A 14968-nucleotide genomic window follows, 5' to 3' on the forward strand; every position below is an offset into this window, starting at 1 on the left:
TGTTTGCAGAATGTGCAAAGAGGGAAGTGGATAGAAGAACAGGGACCCTGAGAAAGACCTCACTCAAGGGGTGAGAGAGTTTGGGTACTTATACACCAACCCCAATTAGTTTTTGGTTAAGAGGCACTCAGAGGTGTTAACTTTCTAGTTCTTCCAGCCTATCATGCAAAGGGTAGAAAAGCCTTCCAAAACTTCTGATAAAGTCCTCAGACAAAGCCCTTAGACAAAGAGCGGCAGTTAGAAATCAGCTGGAGCACACAGAAATAAGGCTGAGGGATAGGGGACAGAACAGATGGCATTAGCTATATATATTTGAACCACAGGAAAATCTTACCCCTTGTCAATTGGGGAGGGTAGCTTGGACAGACTAAATGAAGGAGACATGGAACAGAATTCTGATAGAAGTTTGAAATTTGATGACAACTAGAGGATTTCAAGAGTTAAGAATAGCTAGAGAGAAAACAACGTGGACACCAGCACCATCATGGGACTTGAAACTGGCAGGGGAATCTGAAATAGCTGCATTGGCTACTGCACCACAGAGGAGGAACAATAACCTACAGTGGGGACCTTGGCCAGTAATTGGGAAATAATAGCATTTTATTTTGGTGACAGTAGACAGCTCCACCAGTTGAGCAGAGGCTTTTCAAACCAAACACCCTGCAACTAAGATAGCTGCAATAACTTCTCTTAACTGCAAGGTCTCAGACAATACACCAAATGTGGGCACAGGTTTCATGGGAGAATTGTGTAATGCAACAAGTATCCAGGTTTTCCATATAGCATAACCACTCATAGGCCAGGGAAAAAGGAGCTGTGCAATAAAGAATGAGATACAAATGGCTATTATTACAATGAGAGATTACTGAGCTCACTGCCTTCTTTTGATTCTAAGGAAATTAGTGCCTGAGTATCCAGTGGATCAAGACAGATGCTTTCCAAGTGCCTCTTTGGGAGCCCAAGGATTATTGGTAAACCCATTCACCTCTTGTCTTCTACAGAGGTCTTGAGTGAATAAAACCACTCAGGGTCCCTGTTCTTCTATCTACTTCCCTCCTTGCACATTCTGCAAACAAGGAATCAGGTTGGGTCAGATTCCCATACAACCGATTGGACCATTTTTGCTGGTGAGCTGGATCATTGTGCATTTATACAATTGTATTCAAGAATACAGCATGCTCTTCTGCTTCCTCTGGCCTCCAAGTAGCTGGTAAACTTATTGTCCTGCTTTATCTCTCCAACAGGGCAGCCAAGCCTAAGGCTACTACCCCATCAGTCTCAGCCCCTTGTTAGAAATGGGATTTCTTTCTTAGAACTTTTGAATTTTCTATCATACCTTAATTTCTCTGTGTAAAACTGACAATAAGAGAGGTTTCAAATAGAGACTTGGGCATTTTGTATCTCCAACATTGTATTATTTGGACTATGCTATCATCTGGGGTTCACTGCATGGGCCTCCTTGGTAGGCTATGTGCAACAACAATGCTGTACACAAAATAAGATGAATACAGTAGGTGGTGATTTTTTCACTGAATATATAGTGTGGCCTTTAAGTTAAAGTCCTGAATAAAACCATTTCACAAGTTTCTGAGGATGACATCAGAGGTATTCAGTGAACATTTTGGAGAGCTGAATTTCACTTCTCTTTGGTCCAAAAAAGTTTCATAAGAGCCATGATATGGATCAGGAAAATGGCCCCATGAAAAGGTTCCAGGAACTTACCTGCAGATTTTCTCCCCTAAAGCAGATAGTCACATACAGCTTAACTATTAACCCCTCTGGGTTAACAGAAAGAACAAGCAGAGATTGTTAAAGTTCCATGAAAGAAGTTTAAAGATCCTAATTGTACTTGCATGCACCCTGCATCTTAATTCCTAAGAAATGCTGAACTGATTGATCAGAGTCCAGGACCCTCACTGTTTTTCAGTGCACAAAACTTGGGGGTTTCAAAAAAACCCTCTCGGGTATCATTTTCTCTAGCTCAGGTAATACAGCATTTAATCTCACTGGTGTACAAAATTCCAAGATTTTATTTTGGGCTTAAGAGCTCTGGATTGAAGTCTGAAGCAAAAGCACCAGCTATTGAAGAATTACCTTGCTTACCTTTGCCTCCTTTGTGAATCTTACAGAAAGGGTAGTTAAGTGGGACAGATTTGGGGATCTCTCGGTCCCTTGACCTAATATCACCCTAACCTCATAATAGCACCTTCATTTCACCCCAATCTCCAACAGAGTACAAGACTCTAAGTCCTAACAATAGAAACAGTAAAAGGAACCCAATCAGGAGCATGGCAGGAAGAAATATGAAATCTAGACAATGAATGAAGACTTGGAAGAGTCCAGCAGACACTGGTTTGTCCTTCTAGATCTATTCCTATGTTTCAGAATGCCTACAAGAAGACTGAGGGTGTAAAAGATGCTGACTTGCATGCACGGCTACCCAAGTTTTGCTGGTGATACATTAAATAGATTCTGATAGGAAATGCAAAAGATCTTGGTGGGGGGTGGGAGGGTGGGGAACAACTCTTTAGTGATCCAAGCCTTGTTTGGTAATGAAAATCACTGTCCTGCATTCCCCAACTTTGCTTATTTGCTGTGTGTTTCACACTAGATCCCAATTCATTTTCCCTGTTCCCCTGACAACCTGACCTCCATCCTGATTAATCACAAACCAACAGTTTCATGTGAAAGACACAGGTTGTTTCCTGAGCCAACAGGCCCCGTGGCAGAGGCAGTAATGTTAAACACTCCATTTGTTCCCCTACATTTGCCAGCCCTCTTTCAGATACACAGGACCATGTGACTACTTTGGGACAATAAAATATAAGTGGGTGTGACATGTGTCACCTCTGAGCCTATGTAATGACGAACCTACATGAGACTCTTCAGCTTCTCTTTCTCCTACAGTAGCAGCTGAAAAGGCCACATGTCCCAGATTGTACTGCCACAATACTAAACACTGGAGCCTCAGTCAGTCTGGAAGCTTAAGTGACTGTGTGAAACAGATCCCCTCCCATTCTCATATCCTTCTGACCTGCATGGAATCTGTAGTGTGAGCAAGAAATAAACTCTTGGTGTATAAAAACTCTGATACTTTGAGATTGTTTGTTTTCTGAGCCTAACTGTAGTCCTATGGATGCCAGCCCCCATTCTTCTACATGCATAGCACTTATTTCGTAACCTTAACTTAGTTGTTAATAACTCTACATGTTATACCCAGACTCCTCTGAACTGGCTCTATGGGACAGAAGATCATGCACAAGTCAGCAAACAAAGCTTTAACTTTCAACCAAATACATAGTAGAGTGAGCAAAACAATTCAATAAACACAACTATTTTTCTACTGCACAAAAAACAGGAAATAATTAAATTTCTTATAGACATTTCTTTATTATATTTTCCCACTTGAATATTTAGAGAATAATTTAAATGTAATGCATACTGACAGCAAGCACAGTATCAAATATTAGTTTTTTTTTAATATTTTTCTGTTCTCACCCTTTATTCCTTTAGGAAAAAAATATTTAGATGACCTCAAAAGAAACAATTATTATGCTAATCACAGTATGCAGTAACACATACAAGCCCATACTCAATAGAAAAGAAAGCAACAAAGAAGTGAAAAAGTCTTTCTCCTCAAATCATTTTAATTCATTTTTCCACAGCCATATAAATTTAAAGTATGAAACAACAATAATACAGCTATAGAATCTAGGTTCTCTTTCAAAGCAGCGGCATATAAAACATAGAAAAGCTAAAACCTCAGCACAAGCTTCAAAAGAACAAGGACTGAGAGGATTTTGATGAAGACATGAAATGCACAAAATACAGTACACAAAAATACTAGAATGCATAAAATATAAAGCTACACATTTCAGGTAGAAAGCATTGTAAAATATATAAAATATGCAAGAAATCAAAACCAAAGAGATTTTTCTTAGAGTACCATGAATACACTGGAACTGGCAATTAGCATTTGAAGATGGGAACAAGAAAATAGCAGTTTCCCATTTAAAACTTTATTTCTAGGCTTTAGGATTTCACCTTCTTGACATCCTTCTTTCCAGAGCTCTCAGTAGCTGACTCTGCTTTTCTTTTCTGTGACTAAAATGGAAACAGATTTAATGTTCTGCTCCAATATGCACATTTTTAAATGGCCCAACAATGTTAAATCTAGGATGTAAATGCATCAAAAAAAAATTTTAACATGAATATTCACTTAAATGTTATACTCACAGTTAATGTTCTATATAGCCCAACAAAATATATAACCCAATGTAAAATAACCTTCAAAGACTTTTTTTTTAAAAAGACATAAAATACCCATCAAAAATAGTCAGCAAATGTCTACTTACACAGGGTACCATAAATGTACTCTCATGTTAAAGAACTACTTAATACTTAAAGTTTTCTAGGCAAATGCTATTTATTTTTAAAACCTTATGATAGATGTTAAAGCACCATATTTCATATATTCTATGATGCGCATTTCTTTTTCACTTTAGCATCTCTGAAATCAGGATGCATCTTAAAATTGATGACAAATGAGTTAGTTGGCAGCAGTTTCACTTAGCAATACAGAAAATGATGCTGTTTCTTACAATAGGAAGCATCTTAGACTTGATGAAATATGGTAGTTTACTTAACCACACTCAAATACTATGATCTATTAAAGAATATTTCAAATTGTAGCTACACAAGGCGACCTGACTGGATTAAAACCAAGTCATCTTATTATTCAGCAATTTATTTGTTACCAAGTAGACGAAGTAAAGCTTTGCTGTCTGCTCCAAGTCTCATTTGTACTCATAGTTCCACAAAGATCAGAAAACTTATTTGATCAAATCAGAACTCCAAGTTTCAACCTCAGCCCCATCCCATCCCACCCCACCCCTCTCCTACTCCCCCACGACAACTTGACTCTCCATTCAAAGGATTTTACTTGCATTATACTTCTGCTTAAAGTCATGAGGAATTTTTTAAAATATTGAGCCCTCTTACTAGGGAGTTCCTAACCATATGTTCTACAAACAAATAAGGAATGCGGTTGTAGTGTATTCTTTTTCTGTCAAAAACAAATTAGCACTTCATAAAAACAGTTTTTATAATAGGTATCACGTGGCATTAAACATAATATAGGCATTTTAATTATGTAAAAAAAGTGAGATCTACCTAAAAGTTAGGAAAATGCTGAAAATTTTACCATTGGAGTTTTAGTTGCCCGTTTCTTCTTTTCTGCTCTCTCTCTTTCCTCAATTTCCATATTTTCTTTCTCAATCAATGAAATGAGAGTATTACAGCGTCTCTGGAATTCCTAAACCAAATAGTAACAGACTTTTAATTTCTGCAACTCCAGCATAATCTTTAAAAAGTTGTATGGGGCGCCTGGGTGGCGCAGTCGGTTAAGCGTCCGACTTCAGCCAGGTCACGATCTCACGGTCCCTGAGTTCGAGCCCCGCGTCAGGCGCTGGGCTGATGGCTCAGAGCCTGGAGCCTGTTTCCGATTCTGTGTCTCCCTCTCTCTCTGCCCCTCCCCCGTTCATGCTCTGTCTCTCTCTGTCCCAAAAATAAATAAACGTTGGAAAAAAAATTAAAAAAAAAAGTTGTAATTATTTATTGTATCATTTCTGTGGTACAGGATTTCTAAAGTTGATTTACTTCAGAACAATATTCATACAGGATATTAATGGATTCCACCAAAAATATATGGAGGGGGTAAATGTCATCCAGTGGGGTGAATGGGTAAACCAACTGTGGTCCATCCATTCAATGAAATACTATTCAGCTATAGGAAGGAAAGAACTATTGGTACACAACAACCTGGATGAACCAAAAGTGAATTACACGGAGTGAAAACAGCCAATCTCAAACAATTATTTACCATATTCTATTTACAGTACATTCTTGAAATAACAAAAGTTTAGAAATGGAGAACTTATCAGTGGTGGCCAGGAGGTAGGAAAGGGGGGGAGAATGTGTGTGACTATAAAAAGCTAGCATAAGGGAGTCTTGTGGTACTGATTATACACACCTACAAGTGATGAAACTGCAATGAACCACACACATACACACATACACACACACACACACACACACACACACACACACACACACACAAGTGCATGTATAACCAATGAAATCCGAATAAGCTGTATGGATTATACTACTACGGATTTTCTGATTTGACATTGTAGTATAGCTATGCCAAGATGTTACCATTGGGGAAAACTTGGTGAAGGGTGAATGGGACCTTCCTGTACATTTCTTTATAACTTCCTGTGAATCGTTTCAAAATAAAAAGTCAACAAAAATCACAGAAACAAAAAAGGGGGGAAGTCCTATTGCCAAAATAAGTTTTGGAAGTATTCAGGCTACAGATGTACAACAGATTTCTTTCTACATACAGGGCTTCTCAGTTCCTGATGAGCACTCTCAAGCACTAGGTGGGAGATGTAGGATGCAAGCAGTTCTCAAAGCTATTCAACCAACAGAAATCTCTTCTCACAGGACATCTTGTAGGATCAGAGTCCTGAGGAGCACATCTCAGGAAACACTGCTGTATTTGTTAATGCAGAGAAAACAATAGCTGAAAAGATTTTGCCTTAACCTTGCCACTACCTATATTTCACTGCCAGCAAATCAATGCATCCAAACCATAAATAGTGCTTATAAATGTATGGTGAGCATTAAACATATGATTCATTAATATGGATACTCACATATATTAACCCTGCATACACAGCTGTATTTAATGGTAAATCATAGATAAATAACATTTTAAGGTACAATTCCTTTTCTGTATTAGCAACAGGGTATGATACATACAACATAGCTAAACACACAAATGAAAATGTAGGTTTACTGGCAATTAAGAATCCCCAACAGGTGGCTCAGTCAGTTAAGTGTCTGACTTTGGTTCAGGTCATGAGTTCAAGCCCCACATCAGACTCTGTGCTGACAGCTTGGAGCCTGGAGCCTGCTTTGGATTCTGTGTCTCCCTCTCTCTCTGCCCCTCCCCTGCTCGCTCACTCGCTCTCTCTCTCTCAAAAATAAATAAACATTAAAAATTTTTGAAAAAGAACCCCCAACAAAAATATGGTCAAAGTACAAGAATAGAAAACTCATAAAAAATTAAAATGTCCACATATTTACAAAATTTTCACTGAAACTAATGATCAAAACCATTATTACACTATATGTTAACTTGGAGTTAAAGAAAATTAAATAAATAAACTAAATAAACTAATGATCAAAGAAATGCAAAGTGAAACAAAGCCATCTTTATCAAATTACCAATGATATGTGCATGCATGTGTATGTGGTGTACATATCCAGTATTGGCAATAAGATGGGGATATGCGAACGTTCATTCACTGATGATGGCATGCCAATTTTAATACCTGTTATGGACTGAATTGTATTCCCCCCAAATTCATACATTGAAACTTAACACCCCCACAATGTGACTACTGTTTGAAGATAAAGCCTTTAAGGAGTTAATTAAGTTAAATGAGATCATAAGGAGCGGGGCCCTAATCTGACAGGACTGGTCATCTTATAAGAAGAGGAAGAAACACCCAGAGATACCTCTCTCTACACTCTTACAGACAAATGGCCATGTGAGAACACAGCAAGAAGACACTATCTATAAGCCAGGCAGAAAGACCTCACCAGAAGCAAACCCTGCTGACACTTTGATCTTGGACTTCCAGTCTCCAAAACTGTGAAAAACTTCTGTTTAAGCCACCCCATTTGCGGTATTCTGTTATGGCATCCCAAGCAGACTAATACTCATATACTACGTTCATGGCGACTGGCTGGCTCAGTCAGTGGAACACATGACTCTTGATCTCGGGGTTGTGGGTTTGAGCTCCACTGGGTATAGAGATTAATTAAAAATAAAGTTTTTAAAATAATATATACTACACCTTCCTAGAAGGCAATTTGGGAGTATCAATGAAGCATCTTAAAAATCTCCTACCTTTTGAGCTAACAATTCCATTCCTAGAAACTTAATGTAAGAAAATAAGAGATGTATACAAAAACTTACAAAAGAATATTTTGAGAAGTTATTATTTTTTTAGCATGGAAATACTGAGAACGAAATTTGTGATCATTTAAAAATGGAATACACAGACAAATCTTACTATATACATATCTACAGAATTATAGCGGAGAGATTACTAACTACAGCATTACCAGTTAGCAGCAACTACCTCTAAAAGTAGGACTAATGCTAACTTTTTTATTTTCATGTTTATACTAGTCTGTATTTTCCAAATTTTCTGCAATGAATGTGTAACTCTTGGGCAATCTATAACATTTTTAAGAAATGGCAAGTGACTTTTTAATACACTTTTACTTTTCCAAATAAAAGCCAGAAAATGACATACAACATAGGAAATGATACACACAGAAATATTATTGACTATCCAAGCATTTTCTACTCTCTAAAAATTCAAGCCCAAAAGGAGGCAGAAAGCCAAAGGCAGTGTAACCGAAAAACAAATCCTCTTATTGTTTTTAAAATATTACTATTTAAAAAAATATGTATATTACTATGTATTAAAAATAACCTTACAGAACACTGTACATTCACGTTTCTTCTGCATCCTCAATTATACAAGGTTAAATAATTTAGGAAAAATAGCATCCTTACTTACCAAAATAATACTGATGTTTTTAATATGCAGACCAAATATTCTCCATACCTTCATTCAATAACACACATACAAACTAAACAGCATGTTATTCAATTTATCTATTATAAAAAGGGCTAAGTTGACCCTGATGAGATTTGATTGTTGGTTTCTAGGGAGACTAGATAGAGTCTTTATGTGAAGCTGATTCTTGAATCATTAAGCTATACCCTCTGGCTGTTATTATTCTCAATAAGTAATAGCAGCCAGTGACTGAAGATATCTGTAAGATACATGTTCATGGTTCATATGGGTGATTCAGGGGAACTAATACTTTTGAGACTGTGTCATATGCTGGGAAGGAGAACTTCTCCAAATGATTATAAATAGACTGTATAATAAGTTCTCACCTTTATTCCTTTTAACCTGTCACTACTCCAGACACAGAAAAATACCCTCTCTAGAGAACAGCACCAAGGAGTGGGAGAGTATGGATATTACCTTCCTAGCATAGGTAATGTCACTTCCTCTATAGATATCAACCCCATTTTTTATTCACATGCTTAAACACTGCCTAACTAAACAGATGGTATCATAAACAGAACACTAGCTGAAACCAGAAATTACAAGGCAAAAGGCCAGATTACCAATAAAACAGTGATTCACTTTTTGAATAACTAAGTGACTATGAAAAATTTCATGACATCTAAAGCACCTTCATCTTACATAATTTCTCCTTTCACATTCATATTCTCCTAAATTCTTGCACCTCTTTATATTCCTATTTTCCTGGGGTTACAGGGAGTGTTTTGTGTGGTCTCAAAAGGTTTCCACAAACTCTGCAGTCTAATTATCTTTTTCACCATTTCCAAATGCAGGATTAGGAATGAAGTTGGAGGGAGAAAAACAGCACATAAGAGGAAGAGAGAGAATGCAAAAACAACAAAAAACAAAAAAGAATACAAAAATGACAAATGGAAAACTGGTCTGCAGTGTGAATAGTGGTGGCGAAAGGAAAAAAAGTATTGTGTTCATACATGTGTGGGAGATGCTATAGTTTTAAAAAGTTAAGCCAAGCTCTTCTCAGAGCGTTTAGTACCCTAATGTAGATTGGAAGTGTCAAGGATGAGATTCAGTATCAGCATTTCCTAAATCTATTTGAACACAGAACCTTTGTTCTACATGTCACAGATTTGCATATCCTAGAACAATGTTTGGTAGAAACCAAGGTGGGAGATGCTGTGCAGGTTAAGATAGATGAGGCTAAGTTTGGATCAAAGTACAAAGAACCTAGACACTACCAGTGGAGAACTGAAGAATTTTACTTAATTTAGCTGACAAAAAGATTTCATTAATGGATTTCTATGCAGAAGCAGTGATGTACTCAAAGGTGTATTTTGTACTGGGAAATCTTCCCTTGATACAGATTCTCGGTTGTGTGAGTTCATAAAATTACAGACTCTCAAGATTAGAAAACTTTAAAAATCATTCAAGATGATGCTGAATCCTTTCTACTAGGTCCTTGCTAGTTAGTTGTCTGACCCGTCTGAATTCTTCCAATGATGGGAATACCAATAGACTACCTCCCAAGGTTTTCTATTCCACCTTTAGACAAATTAAAAATGTTCCATAATGCAATGCTACCTTATATTTCCAACAACTGGTTCTAGGTCTAATTCTTATACTCACAGAGAACAAGCTGATTCCCTCTTCTGGATGACAATCCTTTAAATATTACAGGAAGTTCCCATGCCTCCATCACAAACACCTCCCAAACACCTCTCTTTTGAGCTAAATAGCCTCTCCCTTTACCTATCCTTCATTTAACCTGATTCACTTAACCTTCATTTACCCACATTCTTTTAACCAGAGCTCAGCACGTCTTCTCTGTGAAGAGCCAAACAATAGTTTCAGCTTTGCAGACCACACAGTCTCTGTCACAACTACTCAGCTCTACCACTGCAGCATGAAAGCAGCTATAGACAATACATAAATGAATGAGTATGGCTGTGTTCCAATAAAACCTTACTTACAGATACTAGAATTTGAATTTTGTAAAATTTTCACATTTCACAAAATAGCTTTTTAATTTTCTTCCAACCATTTGAAAATCTAAAAATAATTCTTGGCTTGCAGGCCAATACAAAAAAGGTTGGTGGGGGGCAGGCTGTAGTCTGCCAACCCGTTTTAAACTATAGTCTTTAGATTTACTTTAAACAAATTGTGGTGCTTTGGTTTTTCCATACCTTCTTAATGGTTTGTGATTCTATTCAATGCAAAGTCACCCATGTTTCAACTTTTGAAATACTTTTCAAAAGTACTATTCAACTTTTGAATACTAGGATATGTATCTCTACTTTTATTTAATAAATGATGAAATATTTGCAATAAGCAGTGCTGCCCTTTACTGTGTGGTGAATATCAATCACACCAGGCACCAAGTTCAACTATCCTTTGCCCCAATACTCAGCTTCAAAGCATCAATTCAAAAGGCACAGAAGGCATCAATAGACTTGAAGTGACTTATTGAAAGAGATTAAAGAGGCTCCATGTTACACTTCCTATGTACTAAAATCCTAGACACTAAGCCTGCCTAAGTCTGAATGACAGAAGGTCTGTGCTTGTTATAGTTCAAAGTCAAAAGCAGGTGAATGAACAAGGGAAAAAAAATAAATTGCACTTCACATTTGCACCTCTAAATTTGTAGGTAGTTCTAAAAAGTCAGAATTTTCTTCTACAATTCTTAGTAAAACAAAATTGGTATTTTTCTGCTTTGCTCTTTTATTACCTCCCCATACTTTCCTTCTAGAATCAATACCTTTAACTATACATTCTCTGGTATATTTTCCAGGTTGTCACTTTTGAACATTTATCATACTTAAAAATAATGCAACAGCATTCTATATTAGAATCTCAGGGTCCAAGCATATTGGCAGTTAAATGGGAGTTAATATTCTAATAAATATATCATATATGTCTCAAACAAGTATCAAAAGTTATGATACTTTTACATAACTGCTGCCATTTAAACATCATTATTTATAAAATGTTTTTGTCACTTCCTCACAAGATAACACAGAAGTATAAATTCATAAAATGGACCCCTGTTAGTGCATTTACTGTATTTCAGATTGCTAGAATAGTTCAGTCTTAAATCAAACACTGTATTTGCTAATAAAGCACATGATATTTATACCAGGCTTTTCAAACTTACAAAAAAATAAAAAATTCAGGTATGACAGTCAAATAAAGTCTCTCATTAGAAAAAGGTAGACAAAAAGAAAAGAACTCAGAGTCATTCCTACATTTCTTTACTTTCTATCCAAATCTGATCCAACTATAGGAGACTATGAGACAGAAGCCAACTAAAGTACAAATGTTCCATGCCCATTTATTCACTGAATGCCGACTTTGTGCAAGGTGCTATGCTGGTCCCTTTAGATATAACCAATGCACTTGAGGGTTAAGAGAGCAGCAGTATAAAAAAAAAAGGAATCTAGGTCAGATGGTGATACATTAGCCAAGGGAAGGGGGGAAAAAGGAGGAACAGAGAAAAGACAGAGATAGAAATTTGGTGATAATCAGCCTATATGGTAATTGAGGCAGACATTTGCCCACTTGCACAGAACAGTATTTCTAAAATGTAAATCTGATCACTGTCACTGCCCTATTAAAATCTTTCAATGATTCTTTCCATTTCCTATAGACACGAAGAAGACTTCTATACAGCAGACAAGGCCCTTCACAATTTGGCTGCCAGCTATCTCTTCTTCTCTGAGTACCTCCGTACTTATACTAACCTCCTTGCAATTTCTTCATATGCTGTTTCCACAACCCAGAATGTAGTCCCATGGCCATTTCCTAGTTTTCCTAGACTTGGATCCAAGAAGGACGTCTTCTGTGAAGCCATTCCTCTAACCTAACCCCAAGGCAAAGTTAAGCACTACCTCTCCTGTACATGCCTCTGTATAGACCCTTTTTCAAACTTAAGGCTGAAAAGGGACAATTCAGTCTTTTAAATGCATGAGGAATTATATTCCTATGAGCATAAATATATTTTTTTAATATTTTAATAATTCTACAGTCAAGAAGCATCCATCAGTATATATTACAGTTCACCAACTTTACAAACAGTGTAATTGATATTTTCACATTTCTTTGTAATGCTCCAAAATATCAGTATTAGCTATTATCACACAATTAAGTGCTAATACACAAAATTAAAAAAAAAAAACAAGCAGCACTCTGTAAGAAATTTCCTAGACTATGCTGCATAAGCAACAAACCAAAATGTTATTGCGACTACTGAATTAAGTGGGAAATGTTTTTTTTTTTAATTTTTTTTTTCAACATTTATTTATTTTTGGGACAGAGAGAGACAGAGCATGAACGGGGGAGGGGCAGAGAGAGAGGGAGACACAGAATCGGAAACAGGATCCAGGCTCTGAGCCATCAGCCCAGAGCCCGACACGGGGCTCGAACTCACGGACCGCGAGATCGTGACCTGGCTGAAGTCAGACACTTGACCGACTGCGCCACCCAGGCGCCCCTAAGTGGGAAATGTTTTAATTTGACTTTCATTTTTCTAAAGTATCTATAAAGAAAATCCTTCTCTAACTGGACAGATAATTTATAAAATATCCTGTGCTGAACTAGTAACCCAATTATCATTTACTATCACTGATAAACTTATAAAAAGGGAAGCAAGCTAATAAAAAGCTATAGCAATATTTTTTAGAAAGTATTTTTTCTCCTGCAATTCTAATGAGAGATGTCAATGTCTTAATTTTAAATAAGGAACACTTCCATTAATAACAAAGTTGTGATTTGAAAACAAACAGTAATAACGTGAAGTTTTTATTACACTGTATGCAACAGTGTGTGATTCTTTTTCTCAGATGCTATCAGAAAAATTCATTTAACTACCTAAGGCACGGTAATTGTAAACAACTCATTACTAATACTTTGATTCAGTTCCAAGGTACATGGCCACAGGCAATGCACACACAGCTTCCTGAGGTGGCTGTGAGAGGAAAGAAAACAGCTCCTCAGAGGCTAAAAGGTAAGAATGTTTTTTGACTCAAATTAAGAGTCAAAGCAACTCTGTAAAGGATGCAATAAATAGTTATATCAAGAAATGTTCTTTAGCTCAGAGAGTTAAATTCTGCCTTTTCTTCTTGAAGCCCTTAAAAGGACCTAAGCAGGTCTAAGGAATTACTGGTTGAACTTTGGGTATTTTCCACATGTCCTTTCCAGTAAACTGACTAACGTGGGAGATCTTTTGGACCTCTCAGGTTCCTCTCCAATCTCCCAGTCATGTTAGTCTGTCACTAAATGAATGGAGATAATATCCTGAAACTCATTCCCTAAAAGGAATGGCAAAAAAATTAATAAGCTCATGTTAGTAAACAGATTGGCAAGCATTACATAAAAGGTACTATATAAACACAGAGTATTATCATTTCCTCTTATAATCACTTGGTAAAGGTCCTTTTAACTTTGATCATCTGTGAATGTCCTACAACTAAGACCCCATTATAAGATATTTTTCTTTGAAGGAAATGGTAGGGCAATTCACATGCTCTGAGCTTAAAAAACTAAATTGATCATATCCTTCCTACTTGTTTATGTAGTTCAATAGAGACTGATTGCTTACTTAAAGACCACCAAGTTCTCAGAGAAAGAAATCACTATCTTTTTAGCACACAGAAATAGAACTAAAACTCATTTTCTCTTTTGTATAGCCAGCATTTTTAAATGGAGAAAAGCCTCAAAGAAATCTTCATACTTTAGCTGAAGGCTTTAAAAGTGAAGCATATTTAGAAGTGGAGGTTCATGCCTTTAAGCACTTTAAGACTGTTAGTTAAGTCAGGAGCCATGAATTCAGTACTTTGAGATGTCTGAATAAAATATAACTACCAAGGTTCCCACTTTTTTCCTAAGTATTTCACACTATTTATTGGCATCCCTGGGAAAGAAGAGTCACTTTTAAGCAAAACTCTGTTTTTAAAGATAGCTTCTTTGGTAAGCTAAGTTTAAAGTTTAATCATTAATAAGATTTTAATTTGAACACAGTGACACACTCACATAATCAAACTACATCCTCCGTGTTTCTAAGATAGGATTTTTCAAAGAAACAAATTAATATCGGAAATGAAAACTGCCTCTTTCCAAGGGGAAAGTTCTCTTCCTAGATTGTACATGAGTTTCACTGTATGAGAGCAATTATTTAAAATAAGGAGGGCAAATGGATCATCTATTAATACTCCATTCCTTTAACTCCCTAATAATTGATGTTGCCATGAAATATTCCAAAAACACCTTATGAA

At 36.6% G+C, this 14968-nt stretch overlaps 1 protein-coding gene across 6 annotated transcripts in view; it reads right to left on the reverse strand.

The window, feature by feature from the left end:
• Positions 1-3365: 3365 nt before the first annotated feature.
• Positions 3366-14968, reverse strand: part of SMARCA1 (SWI/SNF related, matrix associated, actin dependent regulator of chromatin, subfamily a, member 1) — a 72246-nt gene continuing 60643 nt past the window's right edge. For 2 of the 6 annotated variants that reach the window (XM_043571169.1, XM_043571170.1), the window contains 2 exons: positions 5204-5314; positions 3366-4104 (listed from right to left, as the gene is read on the reverse strand). In XM_043571169.1, the coding sequence (XP_043427104.1) occupies positions 4033-4104; positions 5204-5314 (183 nt within the window). In that variant the 3' untranslated portion in view covers positions 3366-4032. Of the gene's footprint in view, positions 4174-5172; positions 5315-14968 lie in introns of all 6 variants that reach the window. The other 4 variants (XM_043571171.1, XM_043571174.1, XM_043571173.1 and 1 more) reach the window with 3 other exon arrangements.

The sequence above is a fragment of the Prionailurus bengalensis genome, chromosome X, assembly GCF_016509475.1.
Source record: "Prionailurus bengalensis isolate Pbe53 chromosome X, Fcat_Pben_1.1_paternal_pri, whole genome shotgun sequence".
Taxonomy (NCBI): domain Eukaryota; kingdom Metazoa; phylum Chordata; class Mammalia; order Carnivora; family Felidae; genus Prionailurus; species Prionailurus bengalensis.